This window comes from Adiantum capillus-veneris, chromosome 3 (genome assembly GCF_014529385.1).
Source record: "Adiantum capillus-veneris isolate H3 chromosome 3, ASM1452938v2, whole genome shotgun sequence".
Classification (NCBI taxonomy): Eukaryota; Viridiplantae; Streptophyta; class Polypodiopsida; order Polypodiales; family Pteridaceae; genus Adiantum; species Adiantum capillus-veneris.
The window spans coordinates 13,193,235-13,219,928 of record NC_140933.1 but is presented as its reverse complement, the minus strand read 5'-3'; the positions used below and the strand labels follow the sequence as shown (position 1 = coordinate 13,219,928).

Genomic DNA, 26,694 nt, shown 5'->3' with positions numbered 1-26,694 from the left:
AGGATGAAGACAAGGAGAGCGCATGATCATGATGGTCTAGTAGCAAAGCATTTCATCCATGCCAGGGATATGCTTGCAGAGCTCCTGGCTATGATGTTTAATCGAGCCATGTATGAAGGCTTCCCGGAGACCTGGAGTATGTCTACGATTGTGCCTATTTTCAAGTCAGGAGATCCCATGATTCCCGCGAATTATCGCACCGTCATGGTTGGCCACACATTAGCTAGGTTGTATGCATCCGTCCTTGAGCAGGAGCTGAGTAGACGGGCAGAGCGAGAGGGAATAAGAGCACCAGGGCAAGCAGGTTTCAGGAGAGGTTTCTCCACTCTGGACCAGATTCTGACACTCAGAGCTATTATTGAGGAGGGTAGACACCACGGCAAGAGAATCTATTGTAGCTTTGTGGATTTCCGCAAAGCTTTCGACACAGTGCCGAGAGCCAGACTTATACACAGACTACAGGACATGGGTGTGCCTACAGAGCTGATATGGGGTATTCTGGCTCTATACAGGACAGTGATGGGACGGGTACGCACCACTGAGGGAATGTCTGACATGGTCCACTCCACTATCGGAGTAAAGCAGGGATGCCCACTATCCCCAACTCTTTTTGGGATGTATGTGGATGAGTTTTCAGACTATGTAGAGCGGCAGGGAGACAGGGGGGCTCAGCTAGCAGGGACATGGATTCCACTGTTACTATATGCTGATGATATTGTGTTGATTTCGGACTCCCCAGAGGGGATGCAGCGTCATTTGGATGCTCTGCATACATTTGCTCGTGACAGTGGATTGTCGGTCAATCTGGGAAAAACCAAGGTTATGGTGTTCAACACCACACCACGGTGGGTCAAGAGGTCGGCACCCACATTTATGTATGGCCAGGAGACTGTGGAGTACACAGATGCATATACCTATCTTGGGGTAGTATTCAGTGGACCGGTGTTTTCACTAAGGAGAGCATCAGAGACTAGACTGACGAGAGCATATGCAGCTTTGGGAGGACTGGAGAGGATGTGTTCGCAGGTTCAGTTTCAGGAACCATGAACAAAGCTATGGCTCTTTGACACTCTAGTGACTCCAGCTATGCTCTATGGAGTTCATGTATGGGGACCCTCAGTAGACCACCATGGGAGATCTGGTAATACAAATGCATGGCGATGTATGGAGAGGCCTCTGGTCTCTATGATCGCTCGGATGATTCGGGCTAAGGCCTCGGTAACACATGAGATTATCCGAGCCGAGCTGGCCACCCCCCCCCCCCCCCCCCCCCTCTCGTGGTGGAGGCACTGACGAGATCAATGTCCTTTATGCACGGTTTATGGGATCTCCCCAGAGACAGATACGCTCGGCTTGCCCTGGAGTCATCTCGACAACTAGCTCTACAAGGCGATACAGCATGTTGGTATGGGCAGATGGCATCATGGTTCCAGTCGCATGGTCTCAATATGGATAGATTACCTCCGCTTCAATACTCCTTGGATGCACCCTCCTTGTCTCTCACACGGACAGAGATCACCAAGCTCATACGTCAGGATCTGATTCAACTAAATACCAGGAGCACATGGATACAACCGACACAGGAGTTGGGCACGAAGATGGCCTTCTATAGAGAGCATCTTCTCCAACTCACGGAGGACGGATTTGTGACTAGGCCACCATACATGGATACACACTTATTTCATGGAATAAGATGCGCTATTGGATAGATACGCACATCCTCACATCAGCTCCAGATCGAGACTGGCCGATTCCGAGGGGTGCTGGCAGGAGCCAGGATATGTCACCTATGTAACTTAGAGCCAAAGACAGAACTGCACTACACATGCCACTGCCCGGCATACTGTGAGATACGCGGACGCTTCTACTACTTGTTTAGAGAAGGGTTCGGACCTTTTTCTAGAGTCATGAGATACAAGGATCAGAAGCGTCTCAGATTGTTCCTGCTAGAGCTGCGCAGACTTAGGGAGAGCTTGCTGAGGACATCAGGGGAAAGACAGTCTCAGAGACGAATCACAGAGTTCTTTACACCAGACAGAGGAGAGCAAACGGAGCAGTCATTACAGCCTACTCATACTAGAGGTACACTGCTTGACAGAGCCACTGAACTTGGCAGATCCAGACGTCCACGACCTCGGGGGGTCTCCCACTACCGACGAAGGTTGCAACAGAAGATACAGATCACTCTAGCTCGACATGCAAGACGCCCAACCAGAGTTCTGACCATGGAGGAAGTCGATGAGATCCGACAGCAACCGATGAGAGATTTCATCTGAACCCACAAACCCCCCCTCCCCCCCCCCCCCCCCCCCCCCCCCCCCTTTTTATTCCCTTTCTCCTTAGTGCCTTAGTGTTTTAGTGTTAGTTCTTTGTAACTTGGTAACTTTGTAACCTGGTAATTTCCGTACTCAGACATGGTATCAGATTCACCAATTGTAACTTTTTGGTCTCATAGGTCATTTTGGCCTTTTGAAGACGTTAATATAACATTTCATTTCATTTCTCTCTCCTCTTTGGGTCGTGGCCTGACACGTCATCACTTTGTGACAATAGGGTTGAAAAATTGGTGGATTGGCTGCCCCTGCAGAAAAAAAAATGCAAGCACAAAATAAGGGTTGCAATCTCTTGCAGAAAACCCCAAAAAATAGGTATGTGGGAGGGGGGGTGCCTCAGAAAAAGTCCAGCCATAGGAACACCACCAGCTGTTAGGAGCCACCTCTTCATGTCTAGGTAAAAAACGGGCAAGTGCACAATGAAAGAAAAGCCCCCAAGGCTCAGGTCCATGGAATAGTCCTTGGACAATGAGCGCGGATATCAAAGCAGAATGCTGTATCTGCATATCTAGTATGCCCAAACCACACTCTGCTCAGACCAGAATCACAGTTCGCCATGTAACCCCCAAGTGAAGCATCCAGCAAGAGCAAGTATACTAAACAATAGCCAAGAGCACCTGATTCGCTACCAACGCTCTACCGGCCACTGACAAAGAAGAGCTTGCTGCAAATGGATTGCAAGATTAACATGAACTGCTGCTAAGAGGAGACATCCAAACCAATCTGAAACCCCAAGTTTCTACATGTCTTATCCTGGTGACATACATGTGAATCCATCAGAAACACCCCAATTGTGCTCTTCATAAACACCCAGTCTGAAGCCATGAGCGTGCTCAGACATCACCAAATATGCAAACTTGATGAGATGTATTTAAGCCATTAAGACACTTTTTGAGAGCTTGCTTTTCTTTGGAAGAGAAATGGTTGCACGAACTCCATCATGGCGCCCAAAAAGAGAGCTCACACCTTCACTAAAAACGTATAGAGCAAGTTGTTCGATTGAAAGACATTCAGTGTTGTTATCCTACCATCAACATTCGAGCTTTTATTTTATCATGTCTGTCTCTGCAACAACTGAGCTGTATACATTGAAAGTTTGTCCTAATGTTATTACGACTTTCACCATACTGCTAAAGAGCGGGGAGCCCTACAAAGAACACACCTGAGATGCTTCTCGACTCTGTTCGTCCCTTTGACCAGCATTTCACAAATCAGAAATGAATGGCCTGGCTGCCCATGTACAAGAAGAACCGTCAAGTGAGAGGCTGCCCACAACATGGGCAGAGACCACAAACTGAGGAATGAGAAAAGAACTGTGCCCTATCTGTGATGCAAGCCAAAGGCCAGCCCAAGACCAGAACTGGCCGCACAACCATCTCAATGAGAAGTGAAGCAGCAAGAGATCCACTGAAGAGAGAAGGGCCCGGGGGGGGGGGGGGGGGGGGGGGGGCGGGTATGGACTCTTTTCCCTTCCTCACATATAGCTTTACTTTCTATATTAAAAAAACCTTTGCAACAAGGATACCATCATTATTGCATTAAGATCTGCAATAATCTCCTTCGATGCAAAGGTAATGTGAAGAGACAAACCATGTCTTATTAAGAATGAGAGATCCCGACACACACCTAACACTCTTATCCCGATTACATACCTTGTGCAACTTGTTGTCTACTTTGAACTTCCGCTCGACATTTACTAATAAGTGAGCTCTTGGCTTGCACAACACGCATCCGTGCAACCCCAGCACATTTGTAAGCAAGGGCAGCAACTGCAAGGTCTTTGTTGCGTTCATAAGTAGAAGCGCAGTATCTGCAAAAGAATGAGGAAGCAAGCAATAAATTTAACCTTTGCAATATCCGTAAATGCACAATGAACATTTTGAATTTAGTGCACAAAAACCAGTAGCCTTCAAGTCTGGTGCCTCCTCCAAATTCTAAATCGCACCATATTTGGCATATGGAAAATTTGAAATTAGAAAGTACAATCATGGGGTGCATTTGGACGAGAGCCATGTATTGCATACGTGGAGAACCCAAATATATTCGCGTTTAACAATCCTTTGGAACCAAATATTGAAAACGTAGCATTGATAAGTCTTTCAAAAACACAAATTATTCCCATGTGCAATATGGAACACGGCATTTTGGAACTCATGCGCGAATTAATCCACATACAAGCCTGCCTTGAAGATTGCACATTTGGTTTTGTACTAAAAAAAAAAATTGATAAAACAATGAAAGATAATGTCAGCAGAACTGACCAATTGGATGCCCCTGACCGAATCAAGCATAGCCTATAGAACAAGACAAACTGTGCACATGATTCTGTCGATGTCACACATACACAAGGAGAGAAAGAAAGACATAAGACATAGGATGGGCACCTGCCAATGTGCCAACTCAGTTACATAATCCTCCCATGCAATGAGGCCGGCAGCCTTGGCATGCATGCTAGAACCTACAAGTTTAGTAACACAAACTATCATGCGTATTTAATCCAGGATCACTTATTTTTGGAAACTATAGACAGAGGAGGATGACAGTTCTTTCAAAAGCAGGCTTAATAATCTCAAAACTTATACTATGTTTAGGCATTAAGCCCCCTGTTTTTCTTTGGAGCAGCGCTCCATGTAGCTTAACTGTTTGCATTCCCACATCTAATGAAGGTAAACTGAATGGTGTTCATACGGTCCTTCCATCGACCTCTATTTCTCCTGGCCTCTGCTAAGTGTAAAGCATCCCTCATCTGCCATGGATGCTTATTGGTTTAGTTTATTAAACCGAACTTTGAAGATCAAAGATGTAAGATTCCAGCAAGGAAAAAAAAAAACAAGATCAACTTCTGATGCTTACAGCAAAGAAGTAAACAGTAGTTGGAAATAGTTGCAAATTTCAGCACCAGGCAATTGATGTTTTTCTGAGGTTTCAGACCCCACAACTTAGGATAGGACACGGGCATATGCATTGGAATAAAAACAGGGGATTATTTCTATCTAGGGGTTTCAGACTCCAAAACTTAGGACAGTGCATCACCACAAGTCTTCAACCAACCCAGCTAGTTGGTCAGGTACTAAGAGCATAAGCCAAAACCATCGACTTGTATCTTTCACGTGTAAAAAATAAAATAAAATGTCCATAAAGGAAACTTAAAGAGACCAATCTTACTCGCAAAGCTTTGCAGTATCCGCATAAAGTTGTACAGGAAGTGGTCCAGGTCTGTTATCTCCATGTTCTGAAGCTTCAGTTTCCAGCATGGACGCTGCTTGAAGAAACTTCAATGCAGCCTGTAAATATAGAGCTGTGCCTGGACGCTCCTGACCCTGTTCGTTTGGAATGTGCTCGAGTGATTAAAAAGCCTCAGACAAATAAGTGATTCTTAGAAGCATACAAAGATCCTCTATGCTCTGAGCAATCCGTGCCAAATCACCTGTAAACTGTCTGCCTTGTGCTTCAATTTGGTTGCATCTCGAAGAACAAGGTTTGCAGGTGTCTGACTATGTTTCTTTGCAGAAGGGCTCAAGCCTGCTATACAATTGTGTTTCATTCAAAAAAATAACTACAAAATAGCAAACGAAGACAACAGCAGCCAAAAAAACATGTGGGCAAACAGGCACACCTCACCCACCATCACTGGGACGGTGTCGCCTTGCCTTATCTCTCTCCTTCACCTTTTGCTTCCCTTCTCCAGTCTTAACAGAGCCCAAATCTAGAACTTCCACCTTTGCCTGTATTTTCTCTTGAGTTAGGATTGTATCCCCTCCATCCAGCTTGGCTTGACTAGCATCCTGAGTCACTGGCGGAGCCTCGGCAAAACTCTTCGCTTTGCCTGGCACAGTATTGTCACTTGAACCTGTTCGAGGAATCTTATGTTTCTTGGTGCTCGCTGCACCTCTAATTTTCTCGGAAGCCTTCATTTCCTGATTGACAGTAAGATTGACCGGAGGCAATGAAGTCACCACAGGAGGAGGCTGAACCTGCTCCCCTACAGGAGGATTTTCCTGGATAGGTGGCGGTATGGGTGCCGAAATGTTGTAAAGTGCTTGGGTGGCTTGATCTGTGACTGCTTCTGGAATGCTACAGTTGTTCAAACCCTCTTTCTCTCTGACAAAACAAAGCAATTCACTGGTAAGTCATGTGACGAGTCAAACCCCAAAAGTGTCGCTAAGGATTCGGTGCTGAAACTTACAGCCAATATAGCATCTTACAATGCCATTTGTGGGGAAGATTTCCTTCATCAACCCCAGGAGGAAGAAGTCGCCATTTTTGACACTTGTCACAACCCACCCAGTTATCCATAACAAGTACATAAGGGGCAACACCATTTGCTGCTGGTGGAGGTGGTAGGGCTACTGCCTGGGATGGCATATCAGTACTAACTGCTTCAGGTACACAGGATGGCTGTGGCACTTTCGTGGACACATCTCTTGTGGCTGTTTCTCTTTGTCTATCCTCAGAAACTTTAGATGGTTCTTTGTGCACATAATCAGGTGTTACCCTTCTCTTTACTTTTTCCTTCCGTTTGTGCTCCAGACTCTCTGCCTTATGTACTTTAGGCAAGTCTACTTGTTGAAAATCCTTATAATCTTTGTTACCAGCAACCTTAGAAGAATGTTGAGGCCCACCCTTTGGAATTTCTTCCAGAAGCAGGTCAGCTTCTGAACTTGTTTTTAAATATTTATCCCTCCCAGAACTCATGTGAATTTCCTTGTACGAGACCTTTCCTTTTTCCCTTGATGAGCCCCTCAATACATCCGCATCATGTCCAAATTCTATTGATCGCTTCTTTGAATCTGCCATTTCCCTTGTGGGAATATCAGCAGCAGGGACGGTAACCTTTCCTCCTCCTTTGCCCTTAGATGTTGATGATCTTGCATTTTGGCCAGATTTTGTTTTTTCCTCACTAGGCACAACAAAAACTTTTCCTGAGCTCCTCTTTTTCCCATTCGAAGGATCCAAGGAGACCTCGGCATGCCTTTTGCCATGAGAAATAATTCCCAATGTGTTGACAAACTCTTTGCTTGCATCTGGCCCTTGATTACCTAAATCGCGGTGTTCATTGATGCTTTCATGTGAAGACGATGCTACTTTGTCAGCTCTGGAACCTCTTGATTGTTGTTCTCTACCTGAATCAACTTCCTTTGGCGGTTGAAAAGGAGAGCAGAAATCCTTTGGAATGTGATCTCCATCATACAACACATAATCTGGCAGCGCCCTGTCTAGAGAAAACCCCTTAAATTCTTTGTGGGAATCATTTGACCTTACCCCTGTACCAGACTCACTCACTGCATCTCTCACTTGCCGTTCAACTTCACTTGCTTTAGCCAGGTCTTTCGCATAAGCTTTCGGAGGAGGCTTGGATACATGCCTGCTACTATCCTTTGAGCCTCCTCTTTCCTTGTCAACCTTTACTCTCTTTAATGAACGATCTGAGCTCCTAGCACTGTTTCCTTTCGTCTCACCCGCATACTCCATTGTCTGCTCTTTTGGGTTATCTAGTGTTTCAAAAGTGTCTCCATGTTGAAACAGATTTACCTTCTTTAGGCCAGGTGATCTGACCTTAACTTCTTCGCATGCTAACCAGAGCCTTTCCTTTTGCATAAAGGGCTCTGTTACAAGATCTCGTAACGGTGACAGAAGCATACCATCTGGAATGTGATGGGATGTCATAAGCTGTCAAACATGGGTAAGCAAATATTCTTCATGTTCTTATCCAAACTAATGAATCAAAAAACACAATCAAATATGTTCGTTACCCTAATCATTGTTAAAGGTGTTCTATCCGGGCTTGTATCTGGATCAGAGTCAGTTCTGCCATCCTCATCCACAAACTCTTCCTCTTCTTCAGACGAGGAGTTACTTAATCCGAAATCACTGTAAATTGTGGCGTTCTTCTTCTTTTCTTTGGTTTCTGATCCCATCTTAATCTTCAATGTAACCTTTTTCGGAAGACCTGTCTTGTCTTCGGCCCTTCCTATCAAAAAAGAGCTAGCAACATTGGTTACCTTCTCATTTACAGGTCCACTATCTCCTCCTCCATTCTCATGGGTTAGAACAGCAGAGCCGGAACCTTTGCTTAAACTACTGGCTCGCACAGAAGCGCATGAAGCATTCTGCTTTATCCTCTGCCAATATCACAAAATCTCTCTCTCTCTCTCTCTCTCTCTCTCTCTCTCTCTCTCTCTCTCTCTCTCTCTCTCTCTCTCTCTCTCTCTCTCTCTCGTGGAAGCCCCCCCCTCGCCACAGCCCCTCGCGTAACCACCCTGCCACAACTCCCCCCCCCCCCTCCCTCGTGCTGCAATCCCACCTCCACCCCCCGCCCCCACCCTCCCCCCTCACGCTTCCACCCCCCTGCAGCCCTGCCCCTCGCCGCCCCCCCCCCCCCCCCCCCTCCCAAGGTACAACAGGTACAATGGCCAGCAAATTAGAAATCAGAATTTCGCAGGGAAAAAATCAGTCTTTTTGGTAGAACTCTCAGAAAAGTTACTGAGGATTTTACAGGAAATCGCAGAATTCGGAAAGAGTAGAAATTGCTGATTTTCAAAAAATGCAGAATTGGCAGAAAATTGCATAAAACGGAATTTTTTGGTCGTTTTGATCGTATTGTGCAGAAATTGTAAGAAATGCACGCCATGTATGCTTAGTGTGGAACATGTATGCATAATATGGAAGCGCTTGTGGGTGTAGGTCAATTTTCTCTCCTCTCATTTTTTGACACCGATCAAACATGAGGAAGCAAAATGATAAAGCCGACCCCTAGAAGATGTAGTTTCAAAGTGCAAAGAAGAAATGGTCGAAACCATTAACAATATGAACCGCCAACTATTAGGGACAATAAGAATGCTCGAGGATCGTGTTTCGGCCCAAGAAAGCAAAATCGCGGCAATGGGAGATCGGATGACGGCCCAAGACGGAGAGATTGCATCACTAAAGAAGGAGCTCGCCAAGGCACGCTCACGAAACACGCTTGAAGAAGGAGAATGCAACCTTTAGTAATAGAAGAGCTCAACACGATCAAAGAACAAGTGCGAGCCATCAAAGAGGGGGAAGAGCACCACAAAGAAATGACGACCTCTTGGGTGGACGTTATCACAAAGACTCAACAGAAGGCAGATAAGGCCGAGAAGTGGATTGAGGTTGCCAAGAAGGGGAAAAGCAAGGAAACAATGTCCGCACCCACCATAATTAACCTGACACTAGAAGAGGAGCATATAAGGCGTGTGCGCTCTCTACATGTGAGAATTTGCGGCCTTAAAGACAAAGATAATGTGGACGAAGAGATAAAGAACTCATGGCTTTGATGGGGGTTCATGAGCCGATGCACTCAAGAGCATGGAGAGTGGGCAACATGAAAAATGGGAGAAAGGGGGAAACCTCGAAAGAAAGGGCACTCATCCTTCGTTTTTCCTCCATGGAAGCGAAGGACTTTTTGAAGAAGAGACCAACTCTTAAGAAAACAGGCATCTTTCTCGGGGATGATCTTACCCTCTCACAGATCGCTCATATGCAGAAGGTAATACCAGAAATTACAGCAGCAAGGGAAAAAGGTAAGATCGCTTTTTACCGAGATGGAAGAGTGGCGATATTGGAGCCACGCTCCACATGACGGTGTGAGACCTATGGGACCACACTCAAAGTTGCTACCTCGAATTGTAATGGATCTATGCGTCTTGATGTGGGTGCTTTGAGGAGAGTTTTACCGGGAGAGACATCATCTTCTACTCTGAGACACATCAGGCCCCTGGGCAGTCTATGCCTCACGTTAGTGGATACAGATGGGAGACAGTTTGTAGACAGGAGACACGATCAGAGCACAAAGGACGGGGCTCAAGAGGAGTGGCAGTGTTATTCAGGGAGGAGTTGCAGCCATTGATACATATAGCTCGTAGGGATGAACAAGCTAGGTACATGTGGGTGAGATTGAGAGCAGAGACTGGTAGATATCTTTACATTGCCATTTGCTACTTTCCCCCGAGTACGTCAGTATATGCACCACCCAAAGGACAGTCCCCCTTCTCTATTTTGGATGATGACATATGATGACATTATCATTCTAGGGTACTTCAATGCTAGGACTGCCCATCATCAGACGGTATTTTATGATACTTCAGAGGAGATGCTAAGAGAGTTGGATGTTGCAGAGACGGGCCTATCCAAGATATCACAGGATGGAGAACGTACTGAGTATGGACGGCACTTGTCTATGATAGACATGTGGACTGCACATGGATTGGCCATCTTAAATGGCCTACAAAGATTTCCCGCTGCGGGAGGCTTCACATGCTTTCCACAGACATGGAGCCAGCACGCTAGATTATGTCATGGCATAGCTGAGCCTCATCTCTAGTATCCAGGATCTCATAGTTGGGCCCAGACTTGTGGGAGTGGCAGTGGATCATGCAATTGTGTAGCTGACCATCTCTTTCCAATTCAGTGTAGCACACATTCCACGAGTAGCAGCCCCTACTCACTACACCTTCACGTGGGAGACGGATTTTGCATACATAGACGGGATTTACAGACGCCTATCCACTGAGGAGTAAGGACGACCTCTAGAGGAGCTTACTACCATATTGACACAGACATTACATGATGCAGCAGCATAGGCATACCCAACACACAGCCTGAGCAGAGACGTCATTCTGGGAGCATGCCTCAGAACAGCTGGTATGATGAGGAATGCCGTCAGACTAGAGCTAGAGTTTAAAGGCAAGTGCTTTTGGGGGACATCACACACAGACAGTCACAGATTGACTTCCGATGCATAGTGCGGCGGAAGAAGAGGGCATTTTTCGCTCGACTAGAGCAAGATCTATACCAGCTATTCTTGAGTCAGGACTCGCGTGAGGCATGGAGGCTCTTTCATGAGCAGTCTCCCCTCCCCATGCCATTACCTCTAAAGAGACCTGGGGTTAGTACGCATCATCTTTGTACACAGTTTCTGGACAGCAGCCCCTTCCCGACCCCCCCCCCGATCCATGCCCACACACATGTGCTTTTTTCACCGCTGAGATGGTGAAGAAGGCCATTGACAGGATGAGGACTGGGAGAGCATATGATCATGATGGCTTAGTGGCTGAGCATTTCATGCATGCCAGAAATCTACTAGCAGAGCTTCTAGCAGTTATGTTTAACCATGCCATGTGTGAGGGCTTGCTTGATACTTGGAGCCTATCTACGATCGTACCTATCTTCAAGTCTGGAGACCCCATGGAGCCTGAAAATTATCGCACTATCATGATTGGACACACATTGGCACATTTGTACGCATCCATTCTTGAGCAGCAGCTGAGTAGATGGGCAGAGAGGGAGGGAATGCGTGTTGTTGGGCAGGTAGGGTTCAGGAGAGGTTTTTCTACTCTTTACCATATTTTGACACTCAGGGCCATCATCGAGGAAGGCAAATCCCGTGGGAGACGGATCTATTGTAGCTTTGTGGACTTCCACAAAGCATTTGACACAGTATCCAGAGCTAGATTGATGCGCAGATTACAGGAGATGGGAGTACCCACAGAGCTCATTTTGGGGGATCATGGCACTGTACAGATCAGTAGTAGGGCATGTACGCACCTCAAAGGGTCTATCTACACCGGTTCACTCCACTATTGGGGTGAAGCACGGATGCCCGCTCTCTCCTACTCTATTTGGTATGTATGTGGATGAGGTTTCTGACTACATTGAGAGAGATGGTGATAGAGGTGCACCGCTGGCAGGGACATGGATTCCGCTATTGTTATATGCTGATGATATTGTGTTGATCTCCGACTCTCCGGACGGGATGCAACGTCACTTGGATGCTTTGCATAGGTTTGCACATGAGTGGCTTGTCTATCAACCTTGGTAAAACCAAGGTCATGGTATTTAATACCACCCCACAGTGGCTCAGGAGGTCAGCGCCCGCATTCACATATGGCCAAGAGATAGTGGAATATACAGATGCTTACACTTACCTTGGAGTGGTTTTGAGTGGACCAGCATTTTCTTTGAGAAGAGCAACAGAGACTAGATTGACCAGAGCCCATTTGGCATTGAAGAGACTGGAGAGGATGTGTTCACAGGTTCAAAGTGTCAAAGAGCCAGAGCTTCGTCCGAGGCTCCTGAAGGTGGCTTCTGTATTGCTCTATGGAGCTGAGATATGGGGGCCTTCATTGGATCATCACCGGAGAACAGGTCGTACTGAAGGATGGGGGCACATGGAGAAGCCTCTGGTCTCCATGATCTCGCTGCTCATTAGAGCCAAGGCTTCAGTACCACGTGCCATTATCCAAGCAGAGCTAGCTGCCCCCCCACTAGTAGTTGAGGCACTCACCAGATCTGTTTCCTTCGTACACCGCTTATGGGAACTTGCCAGAGACAAATACGTCCACCTTGCACTTGAGTCCTCTCGACAATTAGCCACACAGGGAGACACAGCATGTTGGTATGGGGAAATGACGTCATGGTTCCAGGCACATGGATTCAATATAGACAGATTGCCCTGTAACAGACTTGGACACTCCAAGTCAAGAATCAACCGCGATAGCACCAAATAACCACTTCAAAACAATTCACAGATCACAACAGATTTGCATTGGCCCGGCGGAGTTCCGTGCATAGAGATATTGGCCCCAAAGACTGGCGCCCCTTTTGGTATTTCTTTTTGTATTAATCAATCATCAAAGTACAAGAGAGCGGTTAGGGTTTCACTCTCAGACTCTGCGTCCAGATGCCCTGAGAAGTGAGGCCCTCACCACTAATTTAAAGGTTACAAGGGATGCCCAAAAGCAGAGCCCCAAAAGCTTGAAAGCAAAAGCTCTTTCTCTCTCTCACAGAGAGCTTCTGAAAGCAAAAGCAAATTCTCTCTCTCAATGAGAGCCAGTAAAAAGCAAGTTCTCTTTTTCCCAAATCATAACAAAAAGCTGAGATTTGCGTCGCCGAAAATTTCCAAATATATATATATATATAAAATAAAAATATTCCGCCTCCGCGATTTTCGGAAATTAGGGTTTTTGGCAGAAATTAGGGTTTGCAGGAATTTTAGGGTTTCTGGCAGAAATTAGGATTTTTGTTGTCCGCCACGTCATCACTTTGTGACATACCCCCCTCTTGAAAGCATTGTAATCGACCGCGATTACGCCTACAAAACCGAAAAAAGCCATAAACCGTCTTAGCAGACACTTACTGTTAGTACCTACGTACTAGGAACACACATCTAGCACATGTACAAAATCGACAGTCACATCACACGACATCACATGACATCACCAGACATCACAGGACATCACATGACATTCAACATTCATTCGGATCTTAGACCATGATTTATCGGCAATGTAGCTAGCAATCACATCTAGGTCCAATCGGGACCTCATCAATGTCCGATTGACTAACCCCTATTGCAACCATGTCAGGAATTCCATTTCATAAAGTCATCCAACAGAATACTGTCAGCTCTCAGTATCCCTGAAGCTCAAAGAGACATCAGTGACTTTAGTATCAAAATCAAGGCATCTGTTGACAAAGGAGTGGAGTGACTCCCCTCTTGTGCATCCCACTGCACCAGATCTTCGGCCAAGCTAAGTTTCTGGGTTCCGTTTGGAGTAGACTATGCTAAACCAAAACATCGAAGTAAAGTTTCACAATCCGAGGAGTATCTGCTAGGTCCTCCTCCTCCATCCACTTCGCATCAAATGCAGGAAAGTTCTTGAACTAAACCAAGAACCGCCTTCGGACTTTACCTTTCTTCATATCATTATGTGCCAAAATCTGTTCAGGAACAAGGATCTCCTCGTTTTCTTCCACTTCGGGTTGCTCATCAGGCTCCCCATCATCAAGCACATCACCCTTAACAGGGTTCAAGAGACTCACATGCAATGCATTATGAATCCTCCAAGTATCTGGCAGTTTCAATCGGAAGGAGACATCATTTATCTTTTCAGTAATCTGGAAAGGTCCGTAGTATCACATACTAAGCTTTGGAAAAAGCCTCTCCTTTCCCTTTTTCTTTCTTAGGCGTGCCTTCTCAAAAGTAAGAGCACCCAATCATCCTCCTTCAGTTTCAAGTCGCGACGATGGCGATCCGCTGCCTTTTTCTGTCGTTCTCGAGACTTCTGCAAAGTCTCGCAAACCTTGCCAAAAGCCGTATCCAAATCTCGCGAATATTCATCCGCTTCCAATATCTAATCTTTCGTGCTCAAGAAGGATGGAACCTTCGAAGCACTTTCAACAATCTCACATGGCGTCTTCCCCGTCGAAGAGTGTATCGTGTTACTGTAGGCAAATTCCACCAAAGATAGGTTCTTTTCCCATTGAGTCTTCTAATCCAAGATACAAGACTTCAATAAATCTAAAATCACTGAATTGGTAATCTCAAATTGCCCGTCAATCTGCAAGTGGAACGATGACGAGAACTGCAACTGTGTGCCAATGTTCTCCCAAATTGCCTTCCAAAACAAACTCATAAAGCTGGGGTCTCTGTCGGAGACAATCGTCTCAGACGTGCCATGTAATCGGAAAATCATCGTAATCATTCTGTGTTCTCGGGAGATCAAAATGAAATCCATTTCAATACTTTCCCAGGGGTGGGTGGGTATGGGTAAAGGCTGTAACAATCCCTGTGCCTTATGCCTGTCAAACTTGACCTTCTGGCATACCAAGAAACTGCGCACAAACTCTTCCGCATCCTTTTTGAGTCTCGGCCCAAAGAAGTATCTCTCTACCCCTTTCATGGTGGTAGCAATGCCGCGGTGACCCGTAAAAGTTGGACAGTGGCATTCAGTCATAACCTTTTCCCTCAACGGCTGTGTAACGCACAACATAGTCTTTTTCATCAAGTAGCCTTCCCGAAGGGAGTATCCAGCTACTGTCTCCCCATCCCGTAGCCATGTGAAAATATCTGCAAAATCTGTATCTGTGGCATATTGATCGACCATATCCTCGAAGCTCCTATGATGTATCTCGGAAACAGCCAGAACCAACGGTTTCCGAGACAAAGCATCTGCCACCACATTCTTCTGTCCCTGCACATGGACAATCTCGAAGTGGAACTGTGACAAGATGTTCACCCACTGCATCTGCTTTTCCGAAAGCTGCTTCTGTGACAAGAAGTAGCGCAAACTCTGATGGTTTGTAAAGACAGTAAAATCCGCTCCGAGTAGATAATGCCGCCACTGAGTAAGAGCATGGATAACCGCCAAAAGCTCTTTCTCATAGATATGTGCTGTCATCTCCGGCCTAGAGAACAAACGGCTCTCGTAAGCTATGACATGGCCTTCTTGCATCAAGACCGCACCCAGACTACGACCACAAGCATCACAATACACTTCAAATGACTTCTGCAAGTCCGGCAAAGTCAAAATAGGTCCCGTAGTCAATTTCTCTTTCAATGTCCGAAAGGCAGTCACCTCTGTGGGTCCCCACGAAAAAGGTACTCCTTCCTGTATCAAGGTATGCAAAGGGGAAGCAACCTCTGCAAACTTTCGTATGAACCGCCTGTAGTACGAACACAGTCCCAAGAAGCTTCTAACTTCATGGACATTCCTCAAATCGAGCCAATCACGGATAGACTCTATCTTGGCCGGGTCTATTTGCACTCCTACTGCTGACACAATGTGTCCCAAAAAGTGTATCTCTGGTAGGAAAAATTCACTTTTCTTTTTTCATTAATCACTAACGTGTGATCTCGTAATGCCTGAAAGACTTGAAGCAGATGATCTCTGTGTTCTAACTTCTGCCTCATTCTTGGAGAAAACAATGATGTCATCAAAGAAAGTGCCAACAAATAGCCTGTACTCTCGAAAAATCATGTCCATCATCCGGTTAAATGTCGCAGGAGCATTGGTTAAGCCAAAAGGCATCACCAGAAACTCAACTAACCCAAAAGTCGTCCAAAAAGCTGTCTTGTAGACATCTCCTCGCGCTATCCTAATCTGATGATATCCACTCTTCAAGTCAATCCTGCTAAAGAACGAGGATCCCTGTAACTTGTCGAGTATATCATCAATCCTAGGAATCGGAAATCTGTTCTTGATGGTGATTTCGTTGAGAGTGCTATAATCGATGCACATTCTCCAAGATCCGTCTTTCTTCAAAACCAACAACACAAGAGAGCAATACGGTGAAGTACTAGGCTGGACAAGACCCTTTTCCAAGAGGTCTTTCACTGGGTTCATAATCTTTTCATTCTGTACTCGGCTCACACGATAAGGTGGCCGATTCGGTGGCGTGCTTCCAGGTATCAGATCAATGGTTTGATCTTCAGGCCCTCTGAAAAGCAATCGGCATGAGTGTGGAGAAAAATCTTGGCGTTCTTTTGATCAGGTCAAAACATATTCAACCTTTATCCAGCGTTCAATTCTCTCCCAAAAGAATGAGTAAGAAACTGAAGTTCATCAAGTACAATCTCTAAGCCCTTCATTTATCAAAGTCGCTTTCTCCGCCCGGTAGTCAACCACGGCGTAGTTCTTGTGGTACCAAGGGATCCTGACTAGAACGTCACTCGCGTGCCCTGAACACCCATGTCATTGCAAACAAAGTTTGCCAATGCTCGGTGTAATGGCAATATCCCATCCGGGTGCCAATCGAACTACCTCCGCCTGTGGCGTCAATCTGTCGGGCGTAATTCCAAATTGAGCCGCCAATTCCAAGTGAAAAGAAGTTGGCCTTGGCTCCTTCAAAAGAGCTTCCTGATCCTGCACTTTGTCCCAAAAGCGGCAAAGTTTGTACTTTCATTCATTAGATTCGATGCAGGTCCCATGCCATGTGGTACCAGTTCTGCTTTTCTATCTGCCTTTTCTGCCACATTCCTCAGCTGCTCTCGAACTCTCAGACCTGTCGTCGTCTTTATCATTCTGTTCTTTCTGTGCCTTATTAGGGCACTTCGCGGAGATATGTCCATGTTCCCCGCATCCAAAGCACTTCCCTCTGATGAAGCGAGCTCTCTCCTCAAGAGTAAGCTTGGGTCGTGCATCCTTCTTCTCTGGGTTGCTCTTTTTCTTTCTACTTTCATTCCCAGAAGTCTGTTCGGCTCGTTGTGTCATGGCCTCATCTGTGGGGTAGGTCAGACTGCCAGAGTGAATGGCAAAGCCCCGCTTCGCATGACTCATCAACTCCTAAATAGAAGCTGACTTCTGTTCCAAGCAGTAATCTCGGATCTCTGTAGGTAGACCCAAGGTAAACCGCTCAATCTGTTCTCTGAACAAGATCTTCTTGAATGAAGAGGCGGGTAGAAAAGAGTTCCAGAATCTTGAATTCACTGTATCGCTCTTGGTCATCCGGAGATGGTTCCAAGCAGCTCGTATATCTCGCTCAAACTCTTGAGTCAACCACGAAGAAATAAAAAGCCTCTTGAATTTCAACCATGTAACTGGCACAGTCTTGCTTAATAGAAGCGTGGACCACCAAGTGCGAGCATTCCCCTTAAAATAAGAGGCAGCTCTCCGAATCTTGGAGTGCTCTGAATAGCCTCCTCCCGCGAAAGCGATGTCAAACTGTTGTATAAAAGACAAAGCCTTCGAAGCATCTGAGTATCCTGAGAAAGTATCAAACTTGATCGAGTGGCCACCTTCCTTAAACTCTCGAACTTTCTTGCTTTCATCTTCGAGAAAGTCCTACTTGTTGGCTTTGTAAAAATTCTTCTTGTTCGCATAAAAGTTTCCATGATCAGAATCTGAGCTGTCTGTAGACAAGTCCTCAGTAGAACTGTCAGTCTCTGGGCGAGATGTAGCCTTCTTTGTCTTTTTTCTTGCCCTTTCCGAAGCTTTGTTTCTTGCTTTGCTTTTTGCTTTGTCTGTCTTCTTGGCTCGAGTCTGAAGAGCTAGAAGAACTGTCAGAAGAAGAAGAAGAAGAAGAACTAGGTACTCCTTCAAATCGAACACGCTTCTTCTATTTCTTTGCCTTGTCAAAAGTCGACTGACGACCCAAATATCCTGGAAAGTCAGTGCTTTTCTTCTGCTTTTTTGCCGTGCTTTTTGGCTTTCTTTTGCGCGTCAAAAAGCTGAGCAATCCGTGCATCAACCACGTTCTCCAGTTCCTTCTCCGTATATTTTCTTGGAGGCAGAAGGTTTCTTGAGAGCGGGTTTTGGGAGTGGTGTTGTGGTTCTCTGCCACTCCATTTGTACCTCTTCCAAAGAGGTCTGGTTCATATATTTTCCCATCTTCAGGTCCTTGGCAAAATTGAGCATCATCTTTGTTGCATCGCCAATCAATTGACAACGCTCCATCTCTCTTTGCTCCGCCTGAGTAGGCCGAGGCGGGCCATACTCTCTGTCTGAATCTTCGTTGTGATCCCAGCCCGCATCTCCAGATGCAGAGGGAGTCGACTGATCATTGCCTGAAGCCATAGGTGCCGCGGAAAAAAAATTCGGGGATCGGATTTCCCGTAGAAGAGAAATCGGCCGTGCTCCGATACCACTGTAACAGACTTGGACACTCCAAGTCAAGAATCAACCGCGACAGCACCAAATAACCACTTCAAAACAATTCACGGATCACAATAGATTTGCACTGGCCCGGCGGAGTTCCGTGCCTAGAGATATTGGCCCCAAAGACTGGCGCCCCTTTCGGTATTTCTTTTTGTATTAATCAATCATCAAAGTACAAGAGAGCGGTTAGGGTTTCACTCTCAGACTCTGCGTCCAGATGCCCTGAGAAGTGAGGCCCTCACCACTAATTTAAAGGTTACAAGGGATGCCCAAAAGCAGAGCCCCAAAAGCTTGAAAGCAAAAGCTCTTTTCTCTCTCTCACAGAGAGCTTCTGAAAGCAAAAGCAAATTCTCTCTCTCTCAATGAGAGCCAATAAAAAGCAAGTTCTCTTTTTCCCAAATCATAGCAAAAAGCTCAGATTTGCGTCGCCGAAAATTTCCTATAAATATTCCGCCTCCACGATTTCCGAAAATTAGGGTTTCTGGTAGAAATTAAGGTTTACAAGAATTTTAGGGTTTTTGGCAGAAATTAGGGTTTCTACTGTCCGCCACGTCATCACTTTGTGACATGCCCCCCTTCCAGTACTCACTGGATGCACCCTCTCTGACTCTTACACAGTGCGAGACCACCAGGCTCATCCTCCAAGACCTGATTCAGCTAGACACCAGGAGGACATGGGTACAGCCAGCACAGGAGCTGGGCACGAAGATGGCTTTCTACAGAGAGCATCTTCTCCAGCTTACGATGGACAGTTTTGGGACGAGGCCCAAATACATGGACACCCACTTGTCTCATGGGATACGGGGTGCTATTGGCCAGATATGCACATCTTCACACCAGCTGCGGATCGAGACTAGGCGATACAACAGAGTGCCAGCAGAGCCATGACATCCACCCTGTGTGACATAGAGCATGAGATAGAGTTACACTACACATGCCACTGCCCCGTCTACTACGAGATACGAGGCCGCTTCCACTGCTTGTTCAGAGAGGGCTTTAGACCACTCTCCAGAGTCATGAGGTACGAGGATCAGAGATGCCTGGGTTTGTTTCTGCTCGAGCTGCGCAGACACTGGACACTAGAGGAGCTACTATCACAGTGAATCTTGTCGCCTCACACCAGAGGTACACTGATCGATCGAGCGACTGAGCTAGGGAGATCGAGACGCCCACGACTGCGGAGAACTACACAGCATCGACGGAGGCTACATCAAAGGATTCGGACCACTTTGGCCCGACATGCATGACACCCGGTCAAACTGCTGTCCATGGATCTCTGGATGCACCCTCCATCTCCCTCACTAGGACAGAGATTACCAGGCTCATCAGACAGGACTTGGTTCAGTTGGATACGAAGAGGACATTGATACAACCTACACATGAGCTAGGTACGAAGATGACTTTCTATAGAGAGCATCTTCTCCCACTCACGGAGGATGGTTTTGTGATCAGACCAGGATACATGGATACTCATCTATCCCACAGGATACGATGTGCTATTGGTCGAATACGCACATCCTCACATCAGCTAGAGATCGAGACAGGCAGATTTAGAGTACGCTTTGTCAGGTGTGCCAGATAGCGCCAGAGACAGAGCTATATTACATGTCACTGCCCTATATACTATGAGATACGAGGCCGCTTTCACTGTCTATTCAGAGAGGGTTTTGGGCCACTTTCTAGAGTCATGATTACCAGGATCATAGATGCCTCAGATTACACTTATTGGAGATTCGCAAACACAGAGAGGACCTCTTGAAGAGGGGCACAATGAGAGAGATCCAGCGACAGCAAAAGATTACAGATTTCTTTCAGCCACAGACAAAGGAGTTCGAGCAACCCCCACAGCATAACGCCAGCAGAGGCACCAGAGGCATACTGCTTGATCGGGCGATAGAGTTGGGGCGATCCCGTCGCCTGGGCCCTCTTACATCGACGCAGATTGCAACAGAGGATCCATCCCATACTGGCGCGACAAAGGAGCCGTTCCGACAATGCCTACCTTGGAGGACATTGAATCTCTATAGCCTTTTGGATACTGATGTATATGTATATGATGCCTCGACTGTCAGAGAGCTCCATTGTATCAGCTCACCCTTTGTATTCCCTTTGTATCAGCTTTCACCCCACCCCTACCCACTATTTTCTTTTCAGTTCTTTGTACTTTTGTACCCAAACCTGGCAGTAGATTCATCACATGTAACCTTTTGGTCTCATAGGTCATTTTGGCCTTTTGAAGACGTTAATGTTACATTTCATTTCATCATCTCTCTCTCTCTCTCTCTCTCTCTCTCTCTCTCTCTCTCTCTCTCTCTCTCTCTCTCTCTCTCTCTCTCTCTCATATTACCACAGCGAGAGGGGTCACTATACAGCAGGTAGATGAGGTTGGATCCAGGAGACGACCTAAAGTGGTGGGATATAGTTCTCGACAAGCATGCCAGAGAGAAATTCGCCACATTCGGACACAACATGAGCAGGCCAGACAAAGAGAGGTACAGCGAGCATTCTTCGACCCTGCTGCTATACTACAAGGGCTTTTCTTACCTTATCCACCTATGCATTATAACTAGACCCCCAGTTTGGTACCGGATGGATCTAGTTTTGCGAATCATGGTTGTACTCCCTGAGCATATAGTTTTTTCACATCCACTAGAAATAGAGCTCCATCCCCTCCTTCTACGTGCACATGTACTCACTCCACCTCTAATGAGACTATCGTAGCCACCTCTAGCCATTTGTATCAAATTTTTTTCAGCACTTCTATCCTTTTTTGGATATCCAGAAGATACACACATTTTGTCTCATAGGCTGACTTTGGCCTCTAGAAGACGTTAATAGATCTCTCTCTCTCTCTCTCTCTCTCTCTCTCTCTCTCTCTCTCTCAAAAAAAAAAAAAAAAAAAACATGTAATGACAATTCAATTTCTATGTTGCAACAATCTAAATTCACCAAAATTATATAATACCTCGATCATTCCATCATTTGTCCTTGTTCTGCATTGTGTATCACTAGCCAGAACAGATGCTGGCCTCTCCTGATGTAATATAGATGGTGGTCTTTCCTGTGTAGGTAAAAAAGACCCATAGCCACCAAACTTTGAGCCTGAAGCCAAGAAAAAGACTGTAATCAGATAAAAGGTATACATTTCACGTAGCAAGTACACCAGTATTATTTCCAACCTAAGTGAGGATGAGCCTATTGAGTAGCCCCACACCTAAACTTTCTATTCCTCACTTGGCTATTTGGATCAAGTAAGGCTTTTCAGATCAAGTAAGCCTCACCCAAACTCGGTCTCTCCATGATAGGAAGAGACTAGCCCATTTTTCCCTTGTGCAATATTTGATGAACTCACCAACGGGCTTAAACTAAAATCAAGTAAGCCTCACCCAAACTCGGTCTCTCCATGATAGGAAGAGACTAGCCCATTTTTCCCTTGTGCAATATTTGATGAACTCACCAACAGGCTTAAACTAAAATCAAGTAAGCCTTCAAAAAAAAATTGCACATACAATCGAAATGGAAGTCACAAGGACAAGGCTTCCCAATTTGCGACCTTGTGCCACAAAATCCCGCACTGACCTGTTCCCAACAGCATATCATGTCCCTTAAGAGATGCATGAACTGGCATTGGCAAAAAGTCTCTCTCCTTAACTAATGGATGGATGCATCCTTGTAGTTCATCTTTTTTACCTCCATTGTTTTCTAAGCTATATTGTGAACTAGTAAGCAATGGAAATTTAAGGCACTTCTAGAAAGTATTTGACTTTTGGAAGCTGATAGGGAGAACTGTTATTACAGTTTTGATTGTTCAAAAGTATGAACTCATTCACAAGTAATGGATTACAGTGGTCTGCTTTTCTTTCTCTAAATGTGTCTACATTATTGTGTTACTATTTGTACGTTCGTCTGTTTCTGTCGATAAGAGGCACAGTTTCTTCTTGGTCTTTGTGTGAGCAGATGAGTACTCAAACCTTTGGTTAAAACATCTTACCCTCTCACCTAATTTTTCTGCTGAAACCCCGCCCTCGAAGCACTTTTGTTGATCACCCAAAACAACGGATAGCTTCTCATCCTGCAAACAAGGAGAAAACACAACTTCGATGTCTGATGCCAGAGAAAGGCACGATAAGAAAGAGCTGGAGATGCAAGCTGCGTGCAATATGTGTGTAGCAAGCAAACGGAAGCTGGAAGGATGTAGTACCAGGTATGAAAAATCCGTGTCAGGGTCACAGCTTAAGTCCGGTTCATCGCAAGCTTCTCCTTCCTCAAGCTCGTGGTCCCCCATGTGGGCACCAACACACGATCACCCCGCAGGTCTAGATACTCTGATCCTGGGAAGCCATTCTCAGCAAGATTATCCCTTCCTTGTAAAAATAATCATGCCCTTATGGCATGCGAGCTGCGCCACTTCCTAAGGAAGAAAATCCTATTATCAAAGATCGGTGTTTGGCGACGACGAAGAAGAGTCGAAGAGCCGCGGTTGATCAAATCGCAAGAGAAATCAGTGGGGACGCGCGCCTCTGCGTGCGTGTCTGTGTGTGTGTGTGTGTGTGTGAGAGAGAGAGAGAGAGAGAGCGCTTTTTTATATCATCGCGTCTGTTGAACCTTGATCTTAGAATAACAGGGCATTGCAACAGCATCTTACGAAAGAAAGCATGATCGTCAAAATCTTTGGGAAAATTACCCCCACAAAATACACCTTACATTTTCCAAAATACCCTTAAAATTTTTGAAAATTCCCAAGAAACCCCAAGTCCTAAATTAAGCAAATCAAGTATTCGAGCTATCTACACAAAATGAAGGCAAGTCAAAATCTCCGCTACATATAGAGCAAATCGCAAGGAAAATGTGGTCTGGCTTTCTAGTTCAAAATGAAGCCAAACCCCTGCTACAATCGGAAAGAAAATCCCTCACACGCATTCTCACTTTCCAATACAAAATGAAGCCAAATCCCAGGTACATATTGAGCAAATCGGAGAGAAAATTCCTCACACGCATTATGGCTTTCCAATACAAAATGAAGCCAAATCTCAGCTACATATTCAATCTGCAATTGGAGCTTTACAAGTACGCTCATTGTAGCCAAGACCACCACAACACGAGCATGTGAAAATATGCTTTTCCTTGAAGCGATCCCCAGTTCTAATACGAAGTTTTTTAGGACGTCCAGGTGGCCTACGTGTTGCAGGTGGTTTCAATTAATCACTAGCATCTTCACTTGCATCCACAATTGGACTTATGACACCACTATAAGTGTCACAATAGGCATGCAAAGTATATGTCTTATGTACGTACGATTGAACACACTCTCTCTTGAAGAGAATAACTGCAACAGCATGAGCACATGGAATTTCAACTGTTTGCCACTTATTACATGAGCATGACCTTGTACATACATCAATCACACATGTTTTTGTACTTGTCAAGATCTCAAAAAACATATCACTAGAGGGCAAGATACGGTATTGTCAAGCACTCTTTCCCACCTCGCGCAAATTCTTACATTTGCAACCAATGCAAACTATGCTCTATCTCCCAAAGACTCACATGCCTTGTTACCCTCCATTCCACGTACAGAAGTTGTTAGTTAGCAACAAATGATATCAAGCATGGACATGATAGGCTTATCTCTACCTCAAGCAACCATGCATTCAATGACTCAGCAATGTTGGATGTAAGATGCCCATAACGCTTTCCTTTAAAGTGTGTCTTCGCCCAATGAGATGGGGGTGAAGTGGTCAATAAGTAGTTTGTCGTGCGGCATGACTTATGACTCTCATCCCTTGGATAGCCGCACCATAGTCGTTCACAATGTCAGCATAAGCTGCTACCCAAAACAACCGAATAAATTCTCCATTGTTGCATTTTTTCTTGAGATTAGTATCCAAATGACGCATACAATATGCATGCTCACACCCTGGAAAGACAAGCTCCACAACTAGGAGAAGACTTGTCTGATACAAAAGTAACTGCATTGACACTCGCCATACAATCACGTACATTTTGCAAAAACCACACCTGATTGTCTTCATTTTTCGCATCTACTACGCCAAATGCTATCGAAAATAAGCCCCCATAGCATCGATCCCTATGGTTGTTGACAAAGCACAAGATATTTGCTTGTCAAGAATGTGTTATCCAACCCAATAAAGTCACGACAATGGATGAAGCCAGTAATGCATTCTCCAAACGCAAGAAACATTAAAAAGAAACAACCTTCAGTGGTTTGTTGCAAATGTAGGGATTAGGTTAGGGTGGATGGGTATTAGTGGCGTTCATGGACAATTAGTGTAATGGACTTAATTACGCTTGGAGTGAGAATGAAAAGCAAAAACATTAGATTCATAATGAAGTATGTACATAGTGATTTTATAGCCAAAGGCTAAGATGCTAAAGGATAGAGATCATGGACCTTCTTGAATGAAGTCTTTGTTTAATGGGGTCTTCATGGGCATGGATGTATGCATGCATGTATGCCCATACATTATGTGTCATAGGAAAGAGATGGTTCCCATGAGGAGGTGTACCCTAACAAGCTCCCCCTTAAACCATACATGGTACTCTTTAGGCATGTGAAGCACCACCACAAGTATGCTCATCATGAAATGCTTTGACCACACATTCAGGTCCACCAGAGACCAAAGACGCATGCAAGCGCCACATACATCCCTTTGACTTGCATAGAACGTTATACCTGGATTGATTTGACTTGCATAGAACGTTATACCTGGATTGATTTGAGTTGGCATGCCTCAACTACACATGAGACTTGATTGCTTGTTCTCAAACCTTTGAACGAAGCACATCGAGCGATTGAAATTGAGCACTGAGAGAAAGAGTTGCAAAGATGGTAGCTTCAAATGCATTATTCTCTGATGTGTTTACATTACTCTCATCCATGGTTTCCCTCATGTATGTACCCGCAATACCACACTTGTTTACATACAAACAAAGAGCTCTTGCATCAACATGTATCCTTCACTATGTGGATGCACATTTGCCTTGCACACAACCATGCCCACACATCGCATAAAAGGCTCCCATGCATGCCTTTGAGAGAACACTAGTATGTGGAGAGAGAAGAAGCTTCTTGCCCTGTACGCCCCTCCTCACTTCCTGCCAACACACTTGCTCGCTTATTGCCAACGACCCTCAAATGCTCAAGGGTGCTCTCACAAAGTGCGGTAGTACTTCAGCCTGCGGCATCCACACCATGCACGAGCTCGACTCTGTGATACCGTAGTCGGAGAGAAAATGTGGGAAAATTGAGAATCCTGAAAATACCAGGGGCAATGGGGGAATTTTGGCAAATTGGAAGGGTATTTTGGTAATTTTCTCAAAATATTTTTTTGCCTTGGTTGGGCTAAGTTTGAGGCAAAAGAAATATGGCTTGCATGGGGAGTTCTCATTGGATCTCTCAAGTGGCGGGTCCACCATTCCTATGGTGACCCTCTCCAAAGAAGAAGTAGGTTTCCTCTATTTTCCATCAAGCACATATACGTCGTGCAGGCATCCAATTCAGTTGTCATGCTTTAGGGCAGTCAATCCAATCTAATACACTCTCTCTTCATGTTGTCTTTTGCAGTCAATGTAGACAATACATGTCGCTAGTGTCGTGTCGCGTAAACATGGGATCCAATTGTGTGTGCCTAGGAGACCTTCTATCACGCCTTATGAATTTGGCCTTAGTGAAAAAGGAAGATAGAAATACATTTGTCTTTTGCATGTGAAGCATTAGAACCTTCTTTGATATTTTAGTTTGTAGATGACTCCTTTCAATCAAGAGCTTCATATGTGCTCGTTTTATTTTTAGCTAGCAAATAAAGGACATTATAGGGGGAGGGAAGTGAATTTTTTTGAGTTAAGTTCCAAATGATGATGAGTTTTTTATTGAAGTTTTGTTTGACTCAAAATAATGATCTTTTTTATACGAGTTTGAATGATTTCTCTTTGTTCTCTAAAAA

At 45.2% G+C, this 26,694-nt stretch overlaps 1 protein-coding gene across 1 annotated transcript in view; it reads right to left on the bottom strand.

The window, feature by feature from the left end:
• LOC147460523 (cysteine-tryptophan domain-containing zinc finger protein 7-like) overlaps window positions 1-23,339 on the bottom strand; it is a 51,422-nt gene extending 28,083 nt beyond the window's left edge. Inside the window, exons 1-9 of the mRNA XM_086507886.1 lie at window positions 22,932-23,339; window positions 22,730-22,802; window positions 21,696-21,832; window positions 8,087-8,455; window positions 6,520-8,003; window positions 5,959-6,434; window positions 5,761-5,855; window positions 5,499-5,653; window positions 3,986-4,143 (exon numbers count right to left, since the gene is read on the bottom strand). Coding sequence (XP_086364012.1) covers window positions 3,986-4,143; window positions 5,499-5,653; window positions 5,761-5,855; window positions 5,959-6,434; window positions 6,520-8,003; window positions 8,087-8,455; window positions 21,696-21,832; window positions 22,730-22,802; window positions 22,932-23,015 — 3,031 coding nt within the window. The 5' untranslated portion in view covers window positions 23,016-23,339. The remainder of the gene's footprint in view (window positions 1-3,985; window positions 4,144-5,498; window positions 5,654-5,760; window positions 5,856-5,958; window positions 6,435-6,519; window positions 8,004-8,086; window positions 8,456-21,695; window positions 21,833-22,729; window positions 22,803-22,931) is intronic.
• Window positions 23,340-26,694: the final 3,355 nt, after the last annotated feature.